The sequence below is a fragment of the Rhinolophus sinicus genome, linkage group LG03, assembly GCF_036562045.2.
Source record: "Rhinolophus sinicus isolate RSC01 linkage group LG03, ASM3656204v1, whole genome shotgun sequence".
Classification (NCBI taxonomy): domain Eukaryota; kingdom Metazoa; phylum Chordata; class Mammalia; order Chiroptera; family Rhinolophidae; genus Rhinolophus; species Rhinolophus sinicus.
Window position 1 is genome coordinate 8392143 of NC_133753.1, and position 24828 is coordinate 8416970.

General features: G+C 48.6%; 1 protein-coding gene across 4 annotated transcripts in view; it reads left to right on the top strand.

Moving 5' to 3' along the window:
- CLMN (calmin) overlaps window positions 1-24828 on the top strand; it is a 98593-nt gene that overhangs the window by 47442 nt on the left and 26323 nt on the right. For all 4 annotated transcript variants that reach the window (XM_074326978.1, XM_074326977.1, XM_019746226.2 and 1 more), the window contains exons 2-4: window positions 14590-14651; window positions 19898-19993; window positions 21799-21882. In XM_074326978.1, coding sequence (XP_074183079.1) covers window positions 14590-14651; window positions 19898-19993; window positions 21799-21882 — 242 coding nt within the window. The remainder of the gene's footprint in view (window positions 1-14589; window positions 14652-19897; window positions 19994-21798; window positions 21883-24828) is intronic.

Genomic DNA, 24828 nt, shown 5'->3' on the forward strand with positions numbered 1-24828 from the left:
TGCGCTCAGGAAACCTAGAGGTTAGAGAGGGTGATGTTTGGTTCCAGGTGGTCCCTGCAACAGGTTTCCTGTATTGTCGTTAAGAGCCAGCCATCTCCTAATGCCTTTTCAAGATCTCACAATGTTTGCCACCTTTTCTAATACATCTCCTTCCCAGTTTCCCTGCTGCTCCACCAGCCCACCCCCCGACACACACAAACGTTTATCTCATTGTCTCTGAGGCTTTTGTCCAATGCCTGCGTGTTGTCCAGAGGCCCCAAGCAATATACAGTATTTACGAACCCTTGCTTATGCTTTCATCCCTTGCATTCATTCGTTCCTTGCGCCCTGCAGTTAGAGATGGGCTTCCTGGCCTCCCAGAGTGACCTCCAGTGGGGCTAATCTGCAGGGTTTGAGAGCCTGGATGGCACGACCCAAGCTCTTCATGATTTGGAGTTGTTTTTCATTTCTCGGTTGGGCTCAGCAACCACTATTTACTGAAGTTGGATTTTTTTAAAGTGTAATTTCCATTTTATTTTTATCCTACAGACTATTTCTTCAGTTCTTAAGGACTTGGCTCCTTACATGGGCTTTGGCGGAGGTCGTGGGGCGGCACCCGCAGGTCTAAATGCGGGTGGGGTGTCGCGGAACGCCTCCTGACGACCTTGCGTGAATGGCACGACTCACAGTGATGTAGTTGTGCTCACAGCCTGGGAAGCACACGGGCGGCGGAGACGCTCGCGGGGAAATAACCCTGCGCCTCTCCTGGCGGACGTCACGGCCCTGCCCTTGGGCGCGATCGGGCGCAGTTGGTGCGCCGCGTGGGCAGCACATGGCCGCGGCACGACCTTTTTGGCACGACCACTGTTCCTGCTTTTCTTGGTCATCTTGGAAGGGAGGACCCGAGAGAGGCATTGGAAGGTGTTTCTGAGCAGAACTTAGATGTTGGGGGAACATAACGGAGAGAGAGGCCCACGGAGAGCGAGCTCGTTGCCTGTAATTTGGCTGCTGCGCCGTGTCATTTTGCATCATTTTCCGCTGGCTTCATGAAAGCATAGAGGGGAAAGTGTTTTGCAGACTGTAAAGTGCTATAGAAATGTTAGGACCTAACATAAAGTGCTATACTGACGTATTAAGAGCAGGCAAAAAAAATGTTTTTTGAACTAGCCTATCCAGCAGTGGGGGTATGGTTGAGTACGCGTTCTGTTCACCCACACAAATGATGGGTGTATTTTAGCAAGAAGATGTGTATCTCGTCAGTTAGGACTCTATTCAGCTGCAAGTAACAACAACCCAACTTACAGTGACTTCATCAAAGAGGATTTATTTCTCTCATACACTGAAGCCCGGAGCTAAGCAGCCTCCTGCCAAGTCTGGGGCTGAGCAGGGCCCTCGAGGAACCGGCTGCTTCTCTTTACTGCTCAGTCATTCTTCGCAGCGGCTGCTGGGTTTTCTAACCTCACAGTTCCGTTACAGGAAACCGAGGGTTAAAGGAAAAGAAAAAGGGGGCGCACGCCCGTACTCCCTCCTCCCCGTTTCAGAGCGCTCCTGGAAGCCCCGCCTCCTGACTTCCACGTGCACTTCATTGGCCAAGCTGTGTCACCCCCTAACTGCAGGGGAGGCTGGGAAATGACCATTTTTAAATTGGGCAGATTGCTGACTCAAAATTCGGGTTCTGTTAGTTGAGAAGAAGGGAAGAATGGATACGGGGAGGCAGCCAGCAGTGTCCGCCATAGTCCCACCGTTAGCTACCCAACATCCATCCCCGACCTTCCTTCCATATCAGGATTCATTCACCTTCTTTCCCAGGGGAAAGTCACAGTGTTTCACTCTGTTGTCACAGCCAGGGCTCCAAATCCAGGATCATGAAGGGCGATGCCAGTTTCTTCATCAGGCTTGAATATGTGTGGTTCCTGTGCCTGTAAGCTAACAGACACGCTGTCTGCCCTCCTCACCCAACACAGCTAATGTACAGTGATGGAGAAGGAGCAGGATAAATAATAATAATAATAAATTACTAGCATTTAGGAAAGGTGAGAAAAGAGACTAGGCAGGCCAGCACCAGTGCCCAGCACATAGGACACCACGTAGTATACATAGTATGATCAGAATTACGTTAAAACAAGCAATAACAAAACAAAAACCAAACCAAACAAACAAACATGTAAAAGAAAGAATGGAAGGAAATAAGCTGTCTAGGAATAAATTTAATCCATGTGACTTTTTTTTTTAATTGTATGTTCCAGTTTTTTCTGTTATAGGTGTTAGTTTTATAAACAGAAAATTCCTTTGTCAGACATTACATTTGTAAATATTCCCCCTTGATGGTATTGAGGATAATAGATCAGAAATATTGCATCATGCACAGAGTGGAGTACATAGCAGTTTTTAAAATTAAAACTTAAAGTTTCTATCCAACATATGCACATAGTTTTAAAAATAAAATACACTGACCAGCAGATAGTAAAAGTAGTAGTCCCCTAGCCCAGCTCTCCCCACCTTCAGGCCGTCTCCCACAAGTAAGCCCTTTTATAGCTTTTCGACCTTAAAGATAGGGTTCTTCCCTTCCAGATGTTGTTGTGTACAGGGGAGAACCGACTAAAATATGTGACCTTGCAAATAACACAATATCCGAAAGTTTGCATCCACCTGCAGGGGGACCCACCAAGGTGGCAGGCGGTGTTGCAGAAGGTAGTGACCTAAATTGGAAGGGATAAGAATAGTTTTGCTAATGATTTCCGTCCTGGTTTACTGGGAAGTCTGTGAGTCAGCTGTGACATGTGGTGTTCCCCTCAGGGGTAAGGTTAGGAGTCAGTACTGTGTCATGGTTAGGACGCCGTAGGCTTTGGGGCCAGGCCTGGGTGAGAAACCTGGCTCTGTTGCTTACTAGATGGGTGACCTGACGACTTGTTCCTGACTTGGTTAGTGGATCTGTAAAATGGGAATCAGGAATGATCAAGGACTGTTTGTTGTTAAAAATATTTATTTTTAAAATTTTTATTTTAAAAATATTTATTTTTTTTAAATTGCTTTTTAAAATATTTATTGATGTATTTAAATCCCATATTTCTTCTCGCCCCAATTTTGACATTTTATCTTTTTCCAAGAATTTATTTAGTTATGTTTTTGAACCTTTAGAATACAATTATTGTTCTAAAACAGTTTGTTGAGTTGGGATCCAAATAAGGACCATGCATTGCAATTGGTTGGTGTCCCTGAAGCCTTTTTTAAAATATAGGTTTTCTTTCGTCTCTCTTTCTTCATTTGTGGTTGCTTGTTGAAGAAATTAGTGAGGATGCTTTTAATTGTAACCAACAGAAACCCACAGGATCACGATTAAGCTAAAACGTTGCATTTACCTTAGGAAAAGTACAGGGGTCCCACTGAACCCAAAAGTCAGGGTGTGGTAGGTAGAACTGAAAGCTGTCATCCCCTGACTCCTAACTGTTGGCCCTAGTTGTACCCACTGAACTTTCCTCTTTTCCACAAGACACGCTTTGAGATATTCAAAGCTGATTTTGGAGAGGTACTGAGCGCCTCGTCCAGGAGGCATTCAAGCAGACTCTGGATGACTGCCTTGATGGCAGTGTTGGATGGGAGCTACTCTCAGTATTTAAGGGCTTCTCCAATCAGTAAACTGGATTGTCGAGTGTTCTGATGGGCAGAATAATTCTGGGTTCCTTGTGGTGCTAAGAAAATGGGGGAGAAGATTACTCTCCTTGAACAAAATTTGATCTCCTGGGAACTTTTACTTATAAGGAGCCATGTTTGATTTTTTTCAAAACTGTTTCCATTTAAACATTACAAAAGAAGAAGAAACAGAGATCAAGGATGATTGTTTGGGGTTGGTTTTCTTTTCCATGTCCCCTTGGATTCGCCAGACAAAGGGGACATTCAGTAGGGGATGAGGAGGGAGAAGAGTAGGTGATATGACTTAACTTGAAAAAGTTCCAGTTGCTGACGAAGGAAAACAAAGGCAAGAATTACTTGAAAGCCTGGTTGCCTGTCCAAATGTGACTTTTCTTACTGGTGTTGGTGATGGGAGGAGAAAATCCAAGTGGATTTCTCTGACTTACAGGCACCGAACACTCAGTTTTCTGTTTTATTTCCCACACACGCTGCTGCCCCATCCATCCTGCCACCGCTGTTTGATTTTCTTATGACAGTGAGCAGAGTACAACCAAACCCCTGCTTGTGAAGCCTGAAACTGAATGTTAAAAATTGAGCCATGAGGGGTACGGCCACCAGTAAGATCAAGAATGGCGGCTTACATCCGGCAGTGGTGCTTGTTGCTTGTGGAATCTAGAGCAGGGCTGGGCAAACTGTGGCCCACCGCCTGTTCTTATAAATAAAGTTTTATTGGAACACAGTCGTGCCCATTTATGTGTTGTGTTGGCTGCTTTCCATCACAACTGCAGAGTTGACTAGTCGCTAGAGACCATATGGCCCACAAAGTCTAAAATATTTACTATCTGACCCTTGACGGGAAAAATTTGCCAACTCCTGGCCTAGAGCAGTGGTTCTCAGCCCTGGCTCCGTGCCAGAATCACCTGGGGAGCTTTAAAAAAATGCAGAGGCCTGGGCCCCAGCCCTTGGGGATTCAGATTCAATTAGTCTGGAATGGAACCTAGGCATATTTTTTTAAAGTTTCCCCAGGTGACTGTCATGTGCAGCCAAGGTTGAGAATCACGGGGCGAGTCTCAGTGGAGTGTTTAAGATTACAAAACTGAATTTGCCATTCTATAGAGTTTCCACCCAGTGACAATGATCCGACCTTGACCTCAATGTCAGAGTGCAGCCCTTGAGGTCTGAACCACTGTGGCTGCGGCATAAGGGAGACCTTGTAATGATAAATCTCACCAGTGACCCTGAGGACTCAGTGTCCTGAAGAGGGTTGAAGGTGAACCATGTTACGGTGAGGGGTGTGTGTTTGTGTGTGTATGCGCATGTGTGCTTGTGTCTATACAAGCATACACACGGGCATGCATGAGTGTGTCCATTTGGATGGTTTGCATATGTAGGTAACTTTTGTCTGTTTTCAAACAAATGCATTTCACAAAGGAACCAGTGGTGCGTAAAGCGTTCATTTTTGCCATCTTGGCACAGCTCGGTCCCTGGGCTCAGGCTTAGGCAACCTCTGGCCTCTCATGCTAATTAATGTGAAATGCTGGTGACACTTCAAGCTCCAGGAGAATTTGACACCTCTTACCTTTCCCCATCACAGTTTCCAGTTATTATTTCTCCTGCTCAGAGTAGGAATTGAAATTCATGCTGGTGTCACTTTTTGTTGGCAGGTAGAAGTTGTAAATGGGAATTTCACAGTTTGTTTTATCCCTTGCAAATATTAATCACCTTGAAAATATTAACCACCTTGCAAATATTAACCTCCTTGCTTTTCACTGTCTTTTGCCCAGGTGGATCGGGGCCTTCTGCCCCTCCCAGCTGCTATGCCTGCAGGGCCTGTTCTCCTGGACACACCCTGGGTGTACTAGCTAGAATGCCCAATTCATCCCGGTTTGCATGGGACTTTCCCCGCGTTGGCACTGAATGTCCTGTGTTCTCGGATCCCCTTCAGCCCTCAGTCCTGGGCTAACTGGGACAGTTGGTCACCCTACTACTAGTGGTTCTTGCAGCCGATTGGCCTTCGCATGTACATAAAATCATTGGTATTCAAAGGGTGAGTGAGGCGTTTTATCAGACAGATGTACTTCAAACCAAAATGCAAATCAAGGTCATTTGTATGAAGTTGAGTGTTTTTAATGTTCTTTTTAGAAAATAGCTGAATCCAGGAGGTTGGGCTAATTCTTCTTGTTAGGCCTGGTAAGCCCTGTTCCTAGGAGACAAAACACCAGGTCAGCCTTTATTCTGCAGTTGAGCTAACCTGGGCGTGAGACAGATTCTTCATGAGGGTTCGTCAATAAAATTTGCTTTGCAGGGGTTCAGCCAGCCCAGCGTGATGCCATGGAGAGGGTCTTGGCTCGCAGGGACTAGGCTAGATTCTTCTCTGAGCTATACGTCCACGTGCCAAGGCACGCCACTTCAGAGACAATTTCCGCATCCACCCAGGAAGCACCATTTCTTGCCTGTTGAGGTTGCCATGAGGCTTAAATGGCGGATGTCAAGTGATTCTCACTGCCTGGAAGAGGCTTCATAAATGTTGACTTTCTCCTTCCTCCCTTCCTCCCTCACATTCGGGTTCTCAATCCACAGGTATTAGCCAGGATGGGCAACTGCTGTAGCAACAACCCCAAAATGACTGTGGGTTAACTCAGTGAAGATGTATTTCTCACTTACCCAAGGGTTCAACAATGCTATTCCTCCTGGGGCATCTCTACGGGGTGATCCTTGTCCAAGAGGAGACTGGAGAGTCCAGACTCCTACCCTCTTGTGCCTCTGTCTTCTTCTGCGCCCCTTGTGTTGCATCTGTGTAGTGGTCACAGGCATGGAGGACAGTGGCACACCTTCTGCCCACCCACATTCCACCGGCCCCCTGCCACCTGCAAGGGAAGCTGGGAAATGTAGTTTGGCTGTGTGCCCAAGAGGAAAAGGAAACATAAAGTTTGGTGAATACGTGGTATTCTCTGTCACAGAAAGTGTGGCTGCCTAACTCACTGGCTGTGAGGACCCAGTGGGGACATCTTCCCCCATTAATGAACATCTCTTTGTATTTCCAAAGCAGGATTCTACAAGGAAGTTGTGATTAGTTTTACACAGAAAGTGAGTCTTGCTTCAAGTGAGCTTAGTTGAGACCACCTTAAACCAATTTCTGTATTGCAGAACTTATCAGAGCCTTTAATATACTGATCATAAATATCCATGAGAGGAGAAATATGCAGTATTTCCCAGGCATGTTGAGGTCCTCTTTTGAGAAGTGTTTTAGAACTAGTACTCTGTAGGATTCGGTTTGGAAAACACTGCTTTAGAAGTTATTCAAATTTGTATTCAGAAGCCAGAATACTTTCACAAAAACACTAGTATAAAAAGAAAAATTACAAAAAAATAGTGACCCCCAATAGAAAGTTTGGTCCCCCAGGGATCGTGGTGTCAGGGGTCCATGAGCTGAGACTTCATGGTATGCGAAGAGAATATTTTTCTATCTCCTTTCCCTTTCCTCTTTCTCTCCTTCCCTCACTCCCCCTCTCCATCCTTCCTTCTGGAATCTGGCAGAGGAAGCCCACGAGGGACCAGGTCCACATCTTATTATCGCTGGGTGAGCGTACTCACCGATGTCTGCTGCCTGGATGGGTGTGTGAATGACCTGTATGACACACTTACATCCCCGTTTCCATTTCAGCTGTTCATATCAGGGCAGTCGGCCTGGATGCGTCATATCACCCTGGTCTGCCATGTGGGTGGATGTTAAAATCCCTTTTCCTAAGGTTGGGTTTTTATGGCTGGCTGGCGTCATCTGTCATAAATCAAGGTGGGCTGAGGTTTAGCACTGAGGTTAGACAGAATCACTCTCAGAAAAAACTAGAGTGGGTTTATTTTTTATTTTAGTTACAGGCACCAGCCCTATATAGAGAGAGCTTAAAACTTAATTTGGTGTGTAATTGGGACTAGCCCTTTGGAGCCCTGGGTTATGTGTTTTGGAACAGCTGAGAGGCAGGGGCACAGCAGTGCAGAACGTGGTATGTTAATTGGTGGCCTCTGGGACCTGTGAGAGAATTGGATTTAAGTCCCCAGTTAGAATGAGCTTGGCAGTTTTATTTGAGTCTCAATGGGCACAGATGGGGGAGACCACCGGTTTGTGCCGGCTCGAACAGTAAGGTTACATACTCCCTCTCTGTCCTGATGCCCCTCGGCACATCTCCAGCTTGCACAAAGGACAAAGGACAGAAGGCCATGGAGGAGCCAGAGAGGGTGGGAGGGCTCTGCCAGCTCTAACCGCCACTTCTCTGCTCACTTATTTGTAGGAGTTGAGTGCCGCTTGGCCTGTGGTCCCAAAGAGGGTTTTGCATTTTATTACCAAAGTCTCGATAAAAGGGACTTGGGTCAGAGCAAACATTTGGGAAGGGAAAACAAAGGAAATTAAATGCAAAATCACGGCTGGTGCAAACCACATGGAGGCCTCGGCTTTAATACTGCCAGAGCCGATGGGGGGAAGTGGCCCCCAGGAGTCGGAACCAAAGGACGTCGGCCTGGTACTCCTGAAGCCTGGCCCCTCTCCTGTTTGAAAAGAAATTGCCGTTTAATTTGTTTCTGAGTTTTATTTCTCAAGTGAACCAGCATGGGGCCATGTAATGAGGTTGTGTTTCTGGGAGGTGTTGAAAGACGGGGGAAGGAGTGAAACCACCGGGCAGGGGCCCCGCTGCATCCAGACGACATGGGCCCCTTCTTGGAGCGGCCTCGGCTCCTGGGGTTCAGCGATCGAAGGCTGGAGGGACATACAGGGGCCACCCGAATGCTGGCTGCTCTGGGCACTGTCCATGGGCGGTAGGTGCCCATGTGTGGGCCGGTGACAGTCCGGTTGGTGGACTCTTTGTCAGCTGCCTGCATGTGGTGTGGTAAAGACAGCTTGAATGCATTTGAGCCTCACGAGGAATTTGGTACAATGATTCCCATTGTACAGATGGGTGAACCGAGGCCCTGAGAGCAGAACCTCCCTTGTTCGAGGTCACTCAGAGGAGAGCTCTCTTGTTTGCTGAAACTTTTCTGTGTTTGTCGTGGGAGCAAAGCTGAGATAGGAGCAACCTGGGGTGGTTGCACAGGTTCTCTGGAGGGTTTTTCACCCCTGGCACAGCTGACATTCGGGGTCGGGTCACTCTATGTTTAGCAGCGGTTGTCGTGGGTAGAGTGTTGAGCAGCAGCCATCGCCTCTACCCACTAGATGCCAGTAGAACACCCCCTCAATGATGATGATAAAAAATGTCTCCAGCCTCTACCAAATGTCCTCTGGGGACAGAGTCACCCCTGGTTGAGCACCCCTGGCTGAGAGCTAGGCCTTGAGGGCTCCAACCTGTACAGTCCTCAGCATGGGGACAGGGGTGAGGGCAGTCGGAAAGGCAGGCGTAGTGCCTAGAGACGGGGCACTGAGCCCCCAGCCTGGCTGAGGAGCGGAGCTCCCAGGGGATTCGTGTGAGAAACCGACAGAGGCTACCAGGAGGACCCTGCAAACGTGTGGGAGGCACACGAGGCAGTGTCACCCTGGAGCCCAGGTTCAAATCCCGATCTCCCACTGAGTGGCCAAGCTACTTAAACTCCCTGTGCCTCAGGCTCCTCATCTGTGAATGTAGGCAGTGTTAGACCAGCTTTACAGGAATGTCCGTAGGCTTGCAGAAGAGGTAGCATTGTAACTCCTTTTGGTGGTTGTGCATGGGAAGTGGTGGCCACTGCTGCCAGGCCCCAGCTGCTGCCAGGCCCCGGCTGCTACTTTCAAGGCCTTCACAGGTTCTCAATGGGGTGGGCCCCCTGAGTTGCATCTCTTCTCCTGTACATCAGCTATGGTGATGGAGGGGAAGTGAGCCTTTTGTCCCCGAGCGGTGCTGGAGCTCACCCGGAGTCTGTCGCGGTGGCAGGTCAGGTGGACTGCCTGGCGGTCTGCACCACCCAGACGGCGCTGCTCAGCCTCCTGTGCCTGTGGCTTAGAGATGAGGTCACAGGTGGGGCTGTCCCATCTGCCTCCCTCCTCCCGCCCAGGCAGCACCTATGAACCTGGAAACAAATGTTCCCCACTCACCAGTCTAGATGGACGTCACAAGATAAGTCTCCCCTGCGGGAATTCAGCCCTCCGAGGTAAATTCTGATTCATCTCTCAGAAGAATCAGAGCCCTCCCAACTGTATGAATTTAGGGACTAAAGGCAAGATCAGGAAGAGCCCTTTGGATAAAGAAAGCAAAGAAATGACTTGTTTTTGGCCCAGGTTCAGTAAGCGATATCACACGTAATGGCAGCACGCCTGGGAGTGGTATTCGTGTCCCCATCCTCTGGTCCGCCAGCCCCATCCACTGGCTCCAGACTGCCCGCCCTTTCTCCTGTGCCAGGTGACATTCCCATTGCATTCTCTACTCTGCCCGAAGATAAACAAAGAACTGTGCTAGTTGTCCCTTCCCCATTAAGACCCAGGTTCTCAAACTGTGCACCGTGGTCACCCGCCAAGCAGGTTAAAATGCCTTGGGCCTCAGAGACATCCTGGACAGGGGCCAGGAATTATCGTGTTAACTGTCACCCCAGAAGCTCCTCATGTTAGTGATCCATGGGCCATGCTTTGAGAAATGCCGAGTCATTTACTAATCACATTGCAATTGTGTACAGTGGTATCTATCTACACGCACTAGTGCTGTGTGTGTGTGTGTGTGTGTGTGTGTGTGTGTGTGTGTGTGTGGCTCTGGAAGGATGGTCAATAAAATGTCATTAGTGGTGAGCTCTGGATATAATGAGATTTCAAGAGATTTTGGCTATATTTCTCTATGCTTTCCTGTATGGTCTTAATTGTTTATAATGAGTGCACAATTTTTAGAAATAGATAAAGCCATTAAATTCTTCTCATGGGCGGGGAAGAGCAGAAATATTATAGAGGAAATGTTACATAGGATTGAGGTTTGAGGGGAACGTGGGCAGAAGGAAAGAAGGCCATGAGTATAATGAATCTTTGAACTCCCAGAGCTGTGTCCCTCTGTCTGTGGCTCCCAACATCCACTGGTGGCCTGGAGAAAAGAGGAATGTCACACGTCTCATTTTCACGTTGTCTGTTTTTGGAAAAGCAGGGGCCACAGCCATGCCTGGGGAATTGAGAAGGTAGAGTTGAGCCTGAGGGCTGCGTCTCCCCTTCTGTCTCTGTCCCTGGAGTTCTGGGTCGTTCTCCTCCACTCTGGCCCGGCACTTGGGCAGCCTGGCCAGCCAGGCATGGTGATTTTACAGCACTGTCATTACTCTGTTGTTGCCCAGTAAACCCACACTGGGCCCCACAAACACTGCGTGAGAAGGCCAGACCCTTCCAGAGAAATGGTTTCCTACACCTTTACAACGTGATAGGTGCGGTGGAAAAAAGGGGCCGTTGGATTTATGGAAACTATATAAAGTTTATGGAGTCTTGGCAGGCCAGAAGTAGAAAAGGCCTGCAGGATGGGGGTGGGTATTTTGAAATGGAGAAAAACCATGAAAGCATCAGACCTTTATGTCCAGACACCAGACAAACAAAATAGCCCCTGTCCAGGGTGTGCCGTGGGACCTTGGCTGCCAGGGAAAGTGAGCCTTATGGAACAGCTATTGGGGACGCCTTTTGGGCTGATGCCATCGAATCTTCACGGCGTGCCTGGGAGGGAAGCACAGCTCTCCTCCTTCCTTAGAGGGGACACTGAGGCAAAAGTATTTTGAAAGTTATGAACTTGCTCAAGGTCACGCGGCTAATGGTGTGAGGCTCTCAAGTGGATGTTCTGGGGCAGGTTAAATTCTCAGTCTCTCTCTCTCTCTCTCTCTCTCTCTCTCTCTCTCTCTCTCTCTCTCTCTCCTGTGTATTGAGTGATGTGTCCCAGATTCACGTCCAGGAAATCTGGTCTCCATACCCGATTTCAGTTTGGGACTCATCTGTGATTTAGTCTCACTATCTCCGGGTATCTTAGGTCACCACCTTATCTTCCCGTGGGTCAGCTTTGCTGTCGAAGCCGATTTGTGCTCAGATTTGCCCACTGGCTGTGGCTGGAATGGAAGTGAAGCCTCCCGGGTGTTGGCTTTGGGTCAGGGCAGGGCTAGAATGTTGTGCTTGCCTTCAGGAGTCCCTTCGTGTCCTGCTTCTGCCGTGGGGTCCTCTTAGGACCCCTGGAGCAACACCCCACGGGGCCTGTAATCACCTCTTCCCATCTCATCAGCTCTAGAAATTTCTAATTCATTTCTCTTTGCACGTGTGGTTCGTGGAGTCCATGTTGTCTCTCCGACTTGGCTGTGACTCCGGGGAGTGCAGATTCTGGGAATGCTTAATTGTTTATCTCTGGTTTTGCCCCCGGGTCTGGCACAGTTCCTAGCATGTAATAATCACTCAATAAGTATCAAATGGGAGGGGAGCATGGATGGATGAATGGGTACATCGTTAATGGAAAGTTGGGTATATAGATGGATGGGTGGGTGGGTGGGTGGATGGATGGATGGATGGGTGGATGGGTGGATGGGTGGATGGATGAATGGATGGGGTATATATAGACTAACAGACACCCACTTCCTCGTTTACACCTTTCCACACAGTTAAACCAACAGCCTAACCCGGGTTCTCTCAGGCTTTCACTGAATGCACTTCTGTTTCATACGTTGCTCTCTCTGAAGCCATATGGTGAAACCAGCCTGAGTGTTTGAATGTGTGTGTAAATACTTTACAATCCCCATAAACTTGTTTAAAGACAGGTGGGGGGTGAAAGTATAAACTGGGGCAGCCTTTTGGGAGGGCAATTTGGAAGTAGCTATTAAAATTTTAAATGTGCCTACCACTAAGACCCAGCAGTTCCACTTTTAGTTGTCAAGCATGAGAAATGTATTCCTGCGTGTTTTGCATAAAGAATCCCATACCAGCATGCTTGTACAAGGGTGCTGGTGGCTGCACGGTTGATTACACTGTAAAACTGGGAAGTGACCATGAGTAGGGATGGTAGGTAAACTGTGGCACACCCACGTTATAGAAAAAGCTGCAGAAAGCTCTCCAATGGGGAGAGTGTACTCTTCAATCTTGTGGGAAGCTCTGAGACTCCATAACTCGTGGCCCTCAGCAAATGCCCCCCTCCCACCGCATTTCTCTCAACTTCTTTTCCTGTCACCCTCCTCTCCTTACCCACGAAACAGTTGACTGGAATTAGATATTTAATCCTTAATGCCTACTTGCCAGGGACCTTCCCTTACGGAAAGGAGGAAAATGAGAGAAAAGCAGTCATATAAAACATAATTACTGTCTGCTGGCTCTTCAATTAAAAAGATTGAGAGGCACAATATTAAAATTTGATTTACGGGCACCACTATCTACCCAATAATGAGGCCGAGAGGAAGAAAGACCTATAGTTGTTACAGAAAACTGTAGCCTTTTTTTCTCCCCCAGGAGATAAATTGCCTCTCATTTTCTGATTGCTAAAGAAACGTGAAATGGTTTTAAGCCTCTGTGATGTGTTCTTCCAACATGTTGAAATCCAGAATTTGGTATTTCGGGAGTCATCTGGTGCTGACATTTCTTCCTCAGAGGCCTAGCGGCTTGAGCTTCGGGGCTGCTGCCCGGTGCACCCAGCACCCAACCCCAGCACTGGCACCGCCACCCAGTGCAAAAACGCCCTCCGGGTCCTAGGACACCAAGCCAGCTAATGCCACAGAGCTCAGGAGGGAAAAGCACAGAATCCGAGTCCCAACTTTGCTGCGTATTTGCTTTTTGACCCTCATTTTCTTCATCTGTGGAACAGGAGCAATGATCTCAGTACCTGTGTGACTTTGAGCAAGTACCCGAGTTTTCCCACCTGAGGGTTATAATAGTCCCTGCCTCTGAGGGTGGCAGTAGGGTTAGTGAATGCAGGTAAAGTGCCTAGATGGGTTCCTGCCACAGCCAGTGCTCGGTACATAGTTTTTAATCATTAGCATCACTATTGCAGATGTCTTTGCCGTAATTGGAAGAACTGGGATTCAAACCCAGACCTTCCCTTTCCAGGCTGCTGATGGGGGACAGACAGACCTGGGGGTGATACCCAGCTGTGCATCTCTCCAGCAGGTGCCCTGGGCAAGTCATGGTACCTCTCTGAGTCCCATTTTGTTCACCTGTAAAATAATAGTTTCTACTCTGCAGGCGGTGTTGTCAGGTTCAAAGATGAATGGAAACGAGGTGCCAGGACACCATTAGTGCTAGGTAGATGGCAGTAACTTGAAAAGGAAAGAGCTTTCATAAGAAACCTGTTTGGGAAATGCTGTCCCCTGGGAGAAGAAATCTGTGTCTCGTTTGTGTCGTCCTGGTTCATGGGGGCTCTGACTCAGCAGCTGCCCACAGAGCTCGCCCGTCCTGACGGGCGTTAGATGTCTCCTGGGTCTCAAAATAACAGCGGCAAAGAAAAAAAAAAGAGTAGCTGTTGTGCCAGGAACTGTGCTGAATTGACTTGCAGGATGGCAGGTATCTTAAGGCAGCCTGGAAGTGAGCAGATCAGACATGGGGAAGGGACTGACCCAAGGACACAAAGCTGGGAGATGACAGGGCTAAGGGTCCAACCCAGGAGTGTCACATCCTGCCCACCACACTCGGGCACCCTCCAGAGCTCCATCCCAATTCCTTACCACTGACCTCCCCTTGCCCCGTGCCCCGTCACTGCAGCTCCATCTCTGCAGCCAGGCACCTCGTGGTTTTCATTTGTATCTTCCACTTGACTCTTCTTAAGCTGGAGAGTCGAATGCCCTAATGCTCATATTAGGTTGCATACAACATTCTGTTCTGTGTGTCTGATTTCGTGGGTATTTAATCGATTTCAGATGCTCGGGGGTGAAGGAAGGGCACTGGGGAAAATGGATTCTAGGTGCCACTGAACCCCTTGCCAACTCCCTTCCTGTTCACACGTGGACCCTCCAGGGCTGTCTCCATCTACCTGGAATCCCCCTTGGGAAGTGGAGGGCGGGATTTTTCCCCGATTTCCTTTCGTTCAGCTAATGGCATTTCTTTGTTTCCAGTTGAGAGGGAAAATGTGCAGAAGAGGACCTTCACTCGATGGATAAACCTGCATCTAGAGAAGGTAAGCAGCGTACGTGGGGTTTTGGTAACTGGGGGGGTTCGTCCATAAGTGAGTGAACGGTTCAGTAGCACAGTAGGGGGACGTGCTGGCTCTGTGTTTTCTGGTGGTGGTGGTACTGTTTTCGTTCGTTCATTTAAACCTCTCTTGAGTGCATTCTCACTGCCGGTATCAAGCTCAGGGCTCGGAACACAAGGGAGCGTAAGACACAGTTATGTCCTCCTGGGGTTGTCCATCTAGTTGGGCCAGGAGAGAGTGGTCTCTCTTTAAATAGGAACGATGAGCAAAAGCTGGAAGACATTCATTCATTGTTGAGCAGCCCAAACACTTCCATGGACAGGAAGCGAGGGCGATTGTGATTTCCAGAGGGTGGGGGAGGGAGGGGGGCTGTCAGTTAAGAGCCATTGGGAGGTGTTTGCATTGATTTATGCAAGAACTCTTGACACCTTTTAACAAAACCAGATCCCCAAATATATGGTGATGGAAGGAGAACTGACTCTGGGTGGTGAACACACAATGGGATTTATAGATGATGTAACACAGAATTGTACACCTGAAATCTATGTAATTTTACTAACAATTGTCACCCCAATAAATTTTAAAAATAAATTAAAAACAAAAACCAGATCCCGTGATTAATCACATAATGTTGCCATTGGTCAATATATTACCTGCCCCTTTGGGGCACCAGGCACCCTACTCAGTGCATCACAGGTCTGCTCTAATCCCCACGACAACCCTCATTACCCTCTTTCCCCCGTTATGAATGAGGAAACAGAGGCTAATGCCTTCCTGCAATCCCACAACCAGAAGGAGGCCCTTTCTTGGCTTCTCCTTCGTTTCCCCTTTTTCTTTCTATGTATCATCCTCTGGTCCTGCAGATTTGAACTGCATTTTGTCTGCAAGCTTCTCAGGCACGCACACCAGAAAACAGAAGCTCCTCCTGAGACGCAGACAATGGGAAGTGCAGGAACAGCCCCAGTGAGAAATCCCAGCCCTCCTGCCATGCTAGGTTAGCCCTTGACCCAGAACATTCTGTGTTGCTCTGGGCTCGGGGAAGAGAGATTATTTTTCTCTTTATAAGAAAGCTGACTTATGAAGATTCATTTCACTCCACTTCTTGCTTCTGAAATTCCGCTATGTGGTGCTCCAAATAGACCCAACTGCCCTTCTCATTGCTTGGTAAACCCAGTGGTATTCAAGCACTCCACTTGAGATATATTTTCGCTCCTACCTGCTTAAATAGTACAAGAGTAACTATTTACCTCCCTTTAAGTTAACCCAAATGAAGGTTCTTAGAGGAAATTATTGAAATGGTTAGAAAGCAGAGAGAATAAATGTGGTTTTTAAGAAGTGGAGCTCTGGACCAAAATTTGAATATGCACACTTGACCTTTAGGCCTGTGACATGTCCCGAGCAGCACTTGGCCACCCACACCTCTGTTCCCCGCCTGTAGAATGGGTTACACTGGGCCCAGGAGGCTCCTGAACTCTTCAGGGGAAAGACTACATATCACGGATGAAGTTATAAATCATTTGCCAGTTGTTTTGACTCTTGGTGCATTTTCGGCAGGGCTCATAAAGTGTTATTTCTGGAAAAAAGGAAAACCGTTTCCCAAACCTGAGTTCACTGAACTCCTAAATTAATTTCTGATGTGTGTCAGGTTAGCTGGAAATTCTTCCTGGTGGACAGAGGGTAGCCATGGTGTCTTTCTTTCTTTCATTCTTTCTTTTATTTTTTTTAAATTAAGAAACAAATACAGGGAAGTACAGAGGGTAATGCAGCAAAAACCCATGCACTCCCTCACCACAGCAAATGAGCCTCTGTTAGCATTTATTATATCAAGGCTGTTCTCCTCGGCCATGCTCAGCTCCTTCTGCAAGGCAGGTGGGTAGCACCCACTCTGAAGATAAATCAGATAGCACCTAAAACTGATGCCTAATAAACAGGGCAAAATTAACAGCCACGTTACCAACCTCGAGACTTTCAAGAACAACCTTTCATGTAAAGGAAACCCAGGAACTCCTTGGGGAATTGGGCTTAACTGCAATTTGAAGGCTGTCAGAAATATTTACTGAGCCTCTGGCTTCTGGAAAAATTCCTTAATTTACCGAAGGAGTTAGATCATGAAGAAAGCCCTGGGGGTGCTGTTTACTCGGCCATACCGATCCCATGAAGCCCACGGAACGTTTGGGGCCCCAGGAGTGTTTTCACTGGAGCGGTTTCAGTTTCTCCTGCTGCCATCTCGCAGGATGGACTGCAGCCAGGGCTCCCTGTGCCAGCGCTGCTGCTGAGGTTCGTGCAGACACTGTCAATGGAAGTGATTCTCCAGGTTCAAGTCGAATGCAGGGGTTGGCCACGGTTGGGGCTGGTAACTGGAAATTGTGTTAGTCCATCTATCAGGGGCTGTTTTGTTCAGGTCTGGCGATTTCTGCCGCGCATTAGCTGGGTAAGATTTCCGTAAGAGTCTCTGTAACCTGATGCTCTTGTGCTAGGCCTGGAATGTGCCCAAGGAGCTGTGGGAGTTGGCAAAGAAAATAACTTGCCTTTTTGGTTCAAAGTCTCCGTTGCCCTTGAAGCAAAGCCTCTTTCTGTGCACCTGTGGGTGGAATCGTCCTGCATGTTGACTCACAGGGGGTCGGGGGCCTCGTATAAGGGCTAAGGAAATGCCACCTTCCTTAATGAAAAAAAGAAAACACGGACCCTCCAAGGCTATCCCGGGAAGGAGGCCTTCCCGGAGGAAAAGGGTGCCTGGGCCACAGCTCCACTGAGTTTCCAAGACTTGCCTTATCCGTGGGTCTCGGGCTGGTTACAGCTGCCACCACCACCACCCCACCCCCACCCCCACCCCCATTAATCCTGTCTCCTCTGTGAACACCCCCTTCATTGTACCCAGGAGCAAGGCCCAGTCTAACTGTTCTGATGTTGCTCAAGGCCCCAGTACTGAAAGGTAAACAGAAAATTCATGCTGGGGTAAGGGCTTATTAAAAAGGCACATTTCTAGGCCCTATTCCCTAAGAGTCTGTTGCAGTCCTAACCGTACTGCATAAAAGACTTATTATCAAGCTTTAGTCAACAGACACCTTTCTTCAAGCAGTCTTATCTGGAACCCTAAACAAAGGCCCATAAGAGCTGAGCCTCAATGATGAAGGAGGTGCAGTGGGTCAGCCTCTTGTGTGACGTCCCTGGGCCCCCGTAAGCCACCCTGACGCTGCTCTGCTGAAGTTGAGGGTTCTGCGAAACCCAGTTTGCAGATGCATGCACTGGAGCATCTGACTGACAAGTTCCCGCCAGCCCCGGGGACTCCAGGCCATGTCCAGCCAAACTCTTGGTGGGTACGGTGGTGTTGGTTCCTAGACAGCAGACCTCTCCAGGGCTTGGGTCAGAGAGGAAACCTGGGGTGGCTTCCAGCTCTTCCCACCCAAGTCCCTCCACACTCCAGATCCTGTGTGGAGAGGTGCTTTTTCCCCCAGGGAGAGGGAAGAGCCTAGGTGAGCTGGGGCTGAGGGTGCCATTTGCTGACCCAGGGAACCCAGGAAGAGAATCAAGTGGGGTGGAGGGAGGATGCTTCAAGGGCCATTACCTGCAGAGAGGCCCTAGCTAAAGACCTCTCCCTTTCAGCACATACAGCTATGAAGCATACACCCCCCTGGATGAAATGCCTGGCTAAAGAGGGCACCCCAAGACCCTGCAGGAAGGAAGCCCCTTCATAGTAATCTGGGAAGGAAGGTGCTATGGCAGGCACTTTACCTGCGTGATCTCATTTCATTTTAGCTCCCGTCCTCTGAGGTAGGTCAGATTCCTAACCTGACCTTGGAGCCAAAGACACTCAGACCCAGGGAGGTTAAGGAAAATGCCCAAGGCCAAGTTCCTGTTGAGGGTAAAGCCTGGCTTTGAAGTCAGGTGTGTCTTAGCCCTTTGCTTCTTGGTGGAACAAGTGAAAGGTACATCTTAAAATAATGCTGGTTTATCTCAGGAAACCTGACTTTTATAGATGAAACCATCAGTGACATTCCATTGATTAAAATTTTTCTACAATTTTAACTAGTGTGACTTGTTACAATGAGTATGTATTACTTCTGTACCTAAACATATAAACATTCATCAACATATACCGTGTTTCCCTGAAAATAAGACCTAGCCAGACAATCAGCTCTAATGCATCTTTGGGAGCAAAAATTAATATGAGACCCGGTATTGTATTATATTATACTATACTATACTATACTATACTATACTATACTATACTATACTATACTATACTATTATACCCAGTCTTATATTATAGTAAAATAATACCGGGTCTTGTATTAATTTTTGCTCCAAAAGACGCATTAGAGCTGATTGTCCGTTTAGGTCTTATTTTCAGGGAAACACTGTACATATAAATCAGCATCGCAAACTTTGAGTTCGTCACAGACCTACAAACTTGGGGGTAGAAGAAGAGTCTCCCCTCACCCAACCACCCAGCATTCAATAGGCCAGTTGAGTGTCTATCCCCCCTTTGCTGTCTCCCAACAAGTTGTACATACCAGCCACCTTCTCGGCTTCCGCTGCCAAGGGTGCCCCCTCTCCAGACTTGGATTAAATATTAATGAAGTGACAACTGGCACCTCAGGAAGGTGCACATGTGGAGACTGAGCAGTGTTGGAGATGGGGGAGCCCTGCCAACATCTGGACTGAGGCCCAGAGGGTAACTGACCCAGGGTCATGCATCACAGTTTGGACCCAGGCTGTACTTAGGGTCAGCCAGTGTGTCCCAATGAGGAATTAGAACTGTACCAAAGAGCTGACTTGTCCAAACACTGGGCCAGTCGCCCAGCCTCTGAGCCTTGGGGTCCCCAGACTGGGGTGAAGGGCTTGTACCCAGGTCATTTCATGTGAGCCCTGCTTCTAGGAAGGCTGTGACCAAGGCACGTCATTTCTTTCTCCCCTCAAGGAGAAACCTGGATGTAATGTGTGATTCTGGGGTCAGATCACAGGTTAGAAGGGTCCCCAGGGGTCACTTGTTCAATGGTGCCCTTGACGCTGTTTCCTCCACAGCTCCTCAGTGACCCACTGCCTGGCTATGCCCTGCAGGGGACGGGCTTGCTCCCTCCCTGGACGGGCTTTGCTGCCTGTAGACAGATGTGCTTGTCGGGACGTTTCCTCTTACGTGAAACCTGCAGCTCCGACGTAGCTCTCTGGGTTGCACAGGTGTCAAATAAGGTGATCACTAATCAGCTGCTTATTTTCTCGTTCTTCCATAGTGCGACCCACCTCTAGAAGTTAAAGATTTGTTCGTTGATATACAAGATGGAAAAATCCTAATGGCTTTGTTAGAAGTCCTGTCTGGGCGAAATCTGGTACGTATGTCACAGAAGGGTCAGGAAAAAACCAAACACAAAGGAAAACAGTGCTGATGGTTTCTTTGCAATACAGTTCTGTGTATATACCTGGTCATACGTAAATCCTATGACAAATTGAAGGGTGACATTCCTTTCTCAGTGACTGAGTCTGATAAAATCACGTGTACTAAGATAAAAAGATACTAAGCAGCATCTTTTTTTTTTTTTTTTTTTAAGCAAATATACTTTAGTCAGTAAATGAATAAAAACTCCAGTGTTCCCTGTGAGTCTGTTACGGCTAAAGATTAGAACTAGAACATTATAGTTTAGCTAGCCAGCCATTTTATTAACCAGAATGATGGAGGGAAAAGGCATCTTACAACCAAATTCTATCATCGATCCCAAGGCTGAAAGTAGAACTGGTGGCTTCTTATAAGTAAGAACCTTCTTATAAGTATGACTGAAATTGAATTGAACCATTTGACCTTGAGATTCATTTCACTTTGACTTTAGCCAAGCCTCTTCGCGTTGTGTGTGTTTGCTGTGTGCACGGTGGTTCTCTCCCCCCTTCACAGAGCAGGACTTCTCAACCTCAGCTCTGTTGCTCTGGGTCCGATCCTTCTTCATGGTGGGCGGCAGGATGCTTGTTCTTTGCAGGATGTTTGACAGCGTCCTTTGTCTCTACCCACTGGATGCCAGTCGTATCCCCAGGTTTGACAACCAGACATGTTCCTAGACATTGCCAAGTGTCCCCTGGGGTGGGGTGTGATGATCTGGCCAAAATGCCAGTCAGGTTGAGGTGAGAAACCCTGCTCTAGAGTCAGTGTTAGATTTGCCTAAGGGACCCGCCAAAGCTAACACACAGGTGCAACCGGGGCCCATGAGCTTGGCCTCCGCAGTGCGCACCAGGCGGGACTGACACCCACTGGTTTGCCTTGTAATGTAAACCACCACCTAGGGGAGCATCAGCAGCTTCAATTCCAGATGTTTGTCCTGACGGTGCTTCCAGTGTGACGACTAATGATATGAGAGTTGTGGCTTCTCCAGGTGCATCTCCCTCTCCCGCCCTCTCTCCATGTCTGCCTGTCTGTCTCTGTCTCTATCTCTTTGTCTTTCTCTCTGTACCTGTCTGTCTGTCTCTTTTTCTCTCTCTGTCTTTTTCTGTCTTAATATCTCTCCCTGTCCCCCTCTCTCTGTGTCTGTCTCTCTGTATCTCTCTTTCTTTCCCACTGTCTGTCTCTCTCCTCCCTGTCTCTCTGCCTGTCTCTGTCTGTCTGTCTCTTTCTCTTTCTCCCTCTCTGTGTCTGTATCTCTGTCCCACTGTCTGTCTCTCTCCTCCCTGCCTCTCTGCCTGTCTCTCAGCCTGTCTCCGTCTCCCTGTCCCTCTGACCTGGGATAACTGTTCTCAGAGCTTGAGGCAGCAGGAACATCTGTGGCCCCAGGGAGGGACAGCAGATGATTTAGCAGCTGTGTGGTGATGCTCCCAGCGGAGACTCCCTGCCCTGACAGGAACCATCAGCTCTGCGAGAACATGTCACTGAGGGCTCTGGAGGAGGGAAAACTATCAAAAGCCAGGAGCTGGGTCAGAGAGAAAAACCTGACAAATCTGTCCCTTGTTTAACCCCTGAGTCCCCCGTTCACCAACTCGACTGAGTGAAGTCCCGGGAACCATAAATAAGGGCTGGGTTTCAGCTGCGAGTGCCTTTCTTTCTCTGGAGATTAAAGTAAAACCGGGAAAGAAGATAAGCAAACCCGCCGGCACCACAGGGAGCGGAGGGTCTGTGTTGGTTTAACTTCTGGTTTTGCTCTGTTTTGTGTTACAGCTGCATGAGTACAAATCCTCGTCCCACCGTATTTTTCGGTTGAACAACATAGCGAAAGCACTTAAGTTTTTGGAAGATAGCAATGTAAGTATTCGAAACACACATCTTTTTCACGCAGGCCCTTCCTATAACGAAAAGGACATTATTTGAAGTTCAGTGCTGGTCTCAAGACAAGCATGTAAAGAGAATCCTGCTAAAATGGTCACATTAAGTTTCAATTTAACACAAGTCACTCAGCTAATCCATCAGTCGGCAACACAGCCCTTGACGCCCTGCTCCCCTCCCATCCCCCATCAGGACAAACACTCCAATGGACACTTAGTTGTGGGAAGGGCGGGACAGTTGACTGGCGGTCAGATCTTTAGGACTTAGCTGACACTTTCTGTTTCCTACCTTTGAATAAAAGTACAGTGAGCATGTCAGAGTGTAAACCTTTCTCATACAACTCAGAATATGGGAGAAGCAAAGCGGAAAGGGGGCGCTAAATGAGCCAGGAAAAATTACAAAATTCTCCCCTCTTTGATGTAACTTTCTAGACTTCAATTAGCTTTTTCTGTGTTTTGAACTCTGCTTCACGTCCTTCAAAAATGGGAACGGATGGCCTAAGAGGGATGTAACTTCCAATACTCGCTTCCATTAAGCTTCAGCGGTGAATCGGGGTAAAAAACACCCCCGTTTGCCCGACGTGTCTGCATATACGGTAAAACTTCATCATAAAGTGCAATTCACTTGGGGTTCTTGGTAGGAAGCAACAGCAGCTGAGATTGGCTGATATGAGCAGAAAAGGAATTTGTGGAAAGGGTGTCGAGTAATACACAGAGTCACGTAAAAGCTGCAAATTGGTGATGGAACCCAGAGATGCCAGGTGCTGGGACCACTGCAGAGTCCCCCACCTTCCCAATCCAAGGATCTGTGTGGGCATGGCTACCACTGCCCTGTCCCCACTGCCTCTGAGAGAAGGACGTCACTGCCCCCACCACAGCCCTGGAATGTACTCAGTGTCGCACATGCCATTTCAATGGTCTGGGCTGCCAAGCTGGGGTCCCCACCCACGTCCAGCTGCCAAGAGGAGGAGGGGAAAGCACTTTTGGGTTTTGAAGACAGAGGTGGGCTCTCCCTCCCAAATTGTGGGGAAAGCCCCAGACGCAGGAGAGAGTTCAGATGGTGCCAGCCAAAAAGCACAGCACAATTCCTAGTGGCATCATTCCTAACAGTCAAAAGGTGGGAACAACCCAAATACCCATCAGCGGACGAGTGGATAAACAACATACCGTATATTCATGAGATGGACTGTTACTCAGCCATGAAAAAGAACCAAGTACAGGCTACAACGTGGACAAACCTTGAAGATATCATAAAAGATGCCAGACACGAAGGACCACTTATTCTGTGATTCTATTCCTATGAAACGTCCGGGACAGGGCCAGCTCTAGAGTCTGCGAGGGGACTAACGGTTGCGTAGGGTTGACGGGGATTAGGGAGCAGGATAGCCAAAGAATGTGGCGTCTCTTTGTGAGGTAATAAAAGGTTCTGAAATTGACTGGGGACGCTTGTGCACATCTGTGAATACACTAAAAATCATTCACTTCTGTACTTGAAATGGGTGAGTTGAATGGAATGTGAACATATCTGAATAAAGATGTTCTTTAACAAAGCACGTCCTGTATTCGTGACCACGGCTGGCCCCCGGCGGTAGGTCTTACCACCATCCTCAGCTCCCACGTGGCAGTTCATGGCAGAGGTCCTGGGGCACAGCTGCCACATCTTCCAATCCTGGAAGATGACGTGGACTCTCTGAGCCTCAAAACAGGTGATGAGAACCACGCCTGCCTCCGAGAGTCGTTGAGGATTAAATGTGCCCAATCCAGGCAGCCTTCAGCCACGTGCTGGCAGAGCAAGGGCTCCGTTACCCGAGGCTGCTACTTCCCCCGCCTCCATGGTCCACTGCTACAGGGAACACCACACATGGCTCTTCAGAGCCGCGTCTGCACCTGAATTCCAAAGGGGCGTGGTTTCCGTGATAGCATAGCGGGGCCTTGGAGCAACTGCCCAGGATATTTATTACTCTCACCGGCAGCTTGTTGGCCCCTGACTTCCTTCCTGCTCTGTCCGCTGCCCCATGGGCCTGTGATGTCGGCAAAACTCTCCCACTGCATTTGTCACAATCGCCAGGTAGGTCGGAGGTTTGCTTCCGACAGTCCTGTGGGGCACAGTTCCTGAGTGTCTTCCGTGGGCCTGGGACTGCGCTCCGTGCTGGGGACACATGGCTGTGTTAGAAGTATGTCTGTGCCTTTAAGAAGCTCAGAGTCTGGCAGGAGAGACTCACATAGACATCACACTGTTCGTCACAGGGGCATGACGAGGAGCAGTGGTCTTGCGGGCCCGGGGGCTCCGGGTGGGCGGGCACTCCAGGTGGGACTGGCCCAGCACAGGTGTGGCAGTGTCACACACTGAAGGCCTGACCCTCTCTTACCCATCCTTAAATGGTTCCCAAACTGTCTGCAGTAGGTACCTGTGGTACAACAACACGTTACAGCTCCCTTCTCTATTTTTTTGTTTTAAAATCTGGAAATATTCCAAATGTAGATGTGTTATGTCAGCTTTGTGGCCCATTTGCCAGGCAGGTGAGACGTAAATGGCCCCATGTCGGGCTGGGGGTGGGGAGTGAGCACAGGTGAGTGAGAGAGGAGGAAATGCATTTCAGAGACAGTCTCTGTCCCACTCCCAGAATCCACAAACCACTCGTGGGCCTTTCCTGGCCCCTTCGTGTCCTACTGGCCCAGCTCGAGGGCGGATAGGCCACAGTGTCTCTCCTGAGCAAAACAATGTCCCAGAACTGGGTGATCAGTGCCAAGCAGGTGCCGGGAGGGGCAGCAGTCAGGTCCTGTTTGCTCCAGGATTCAGATGCTGTCGGGTGTGGCCGGCCTGTATCCTTTCCTCTCTCTCCAGCAGCATAATGTTCACTCCAATGACAGAGACTGGCTGCCCCACAGGACCAACTATGGCCTCTCACCTCTGAGCCTCAGCTTT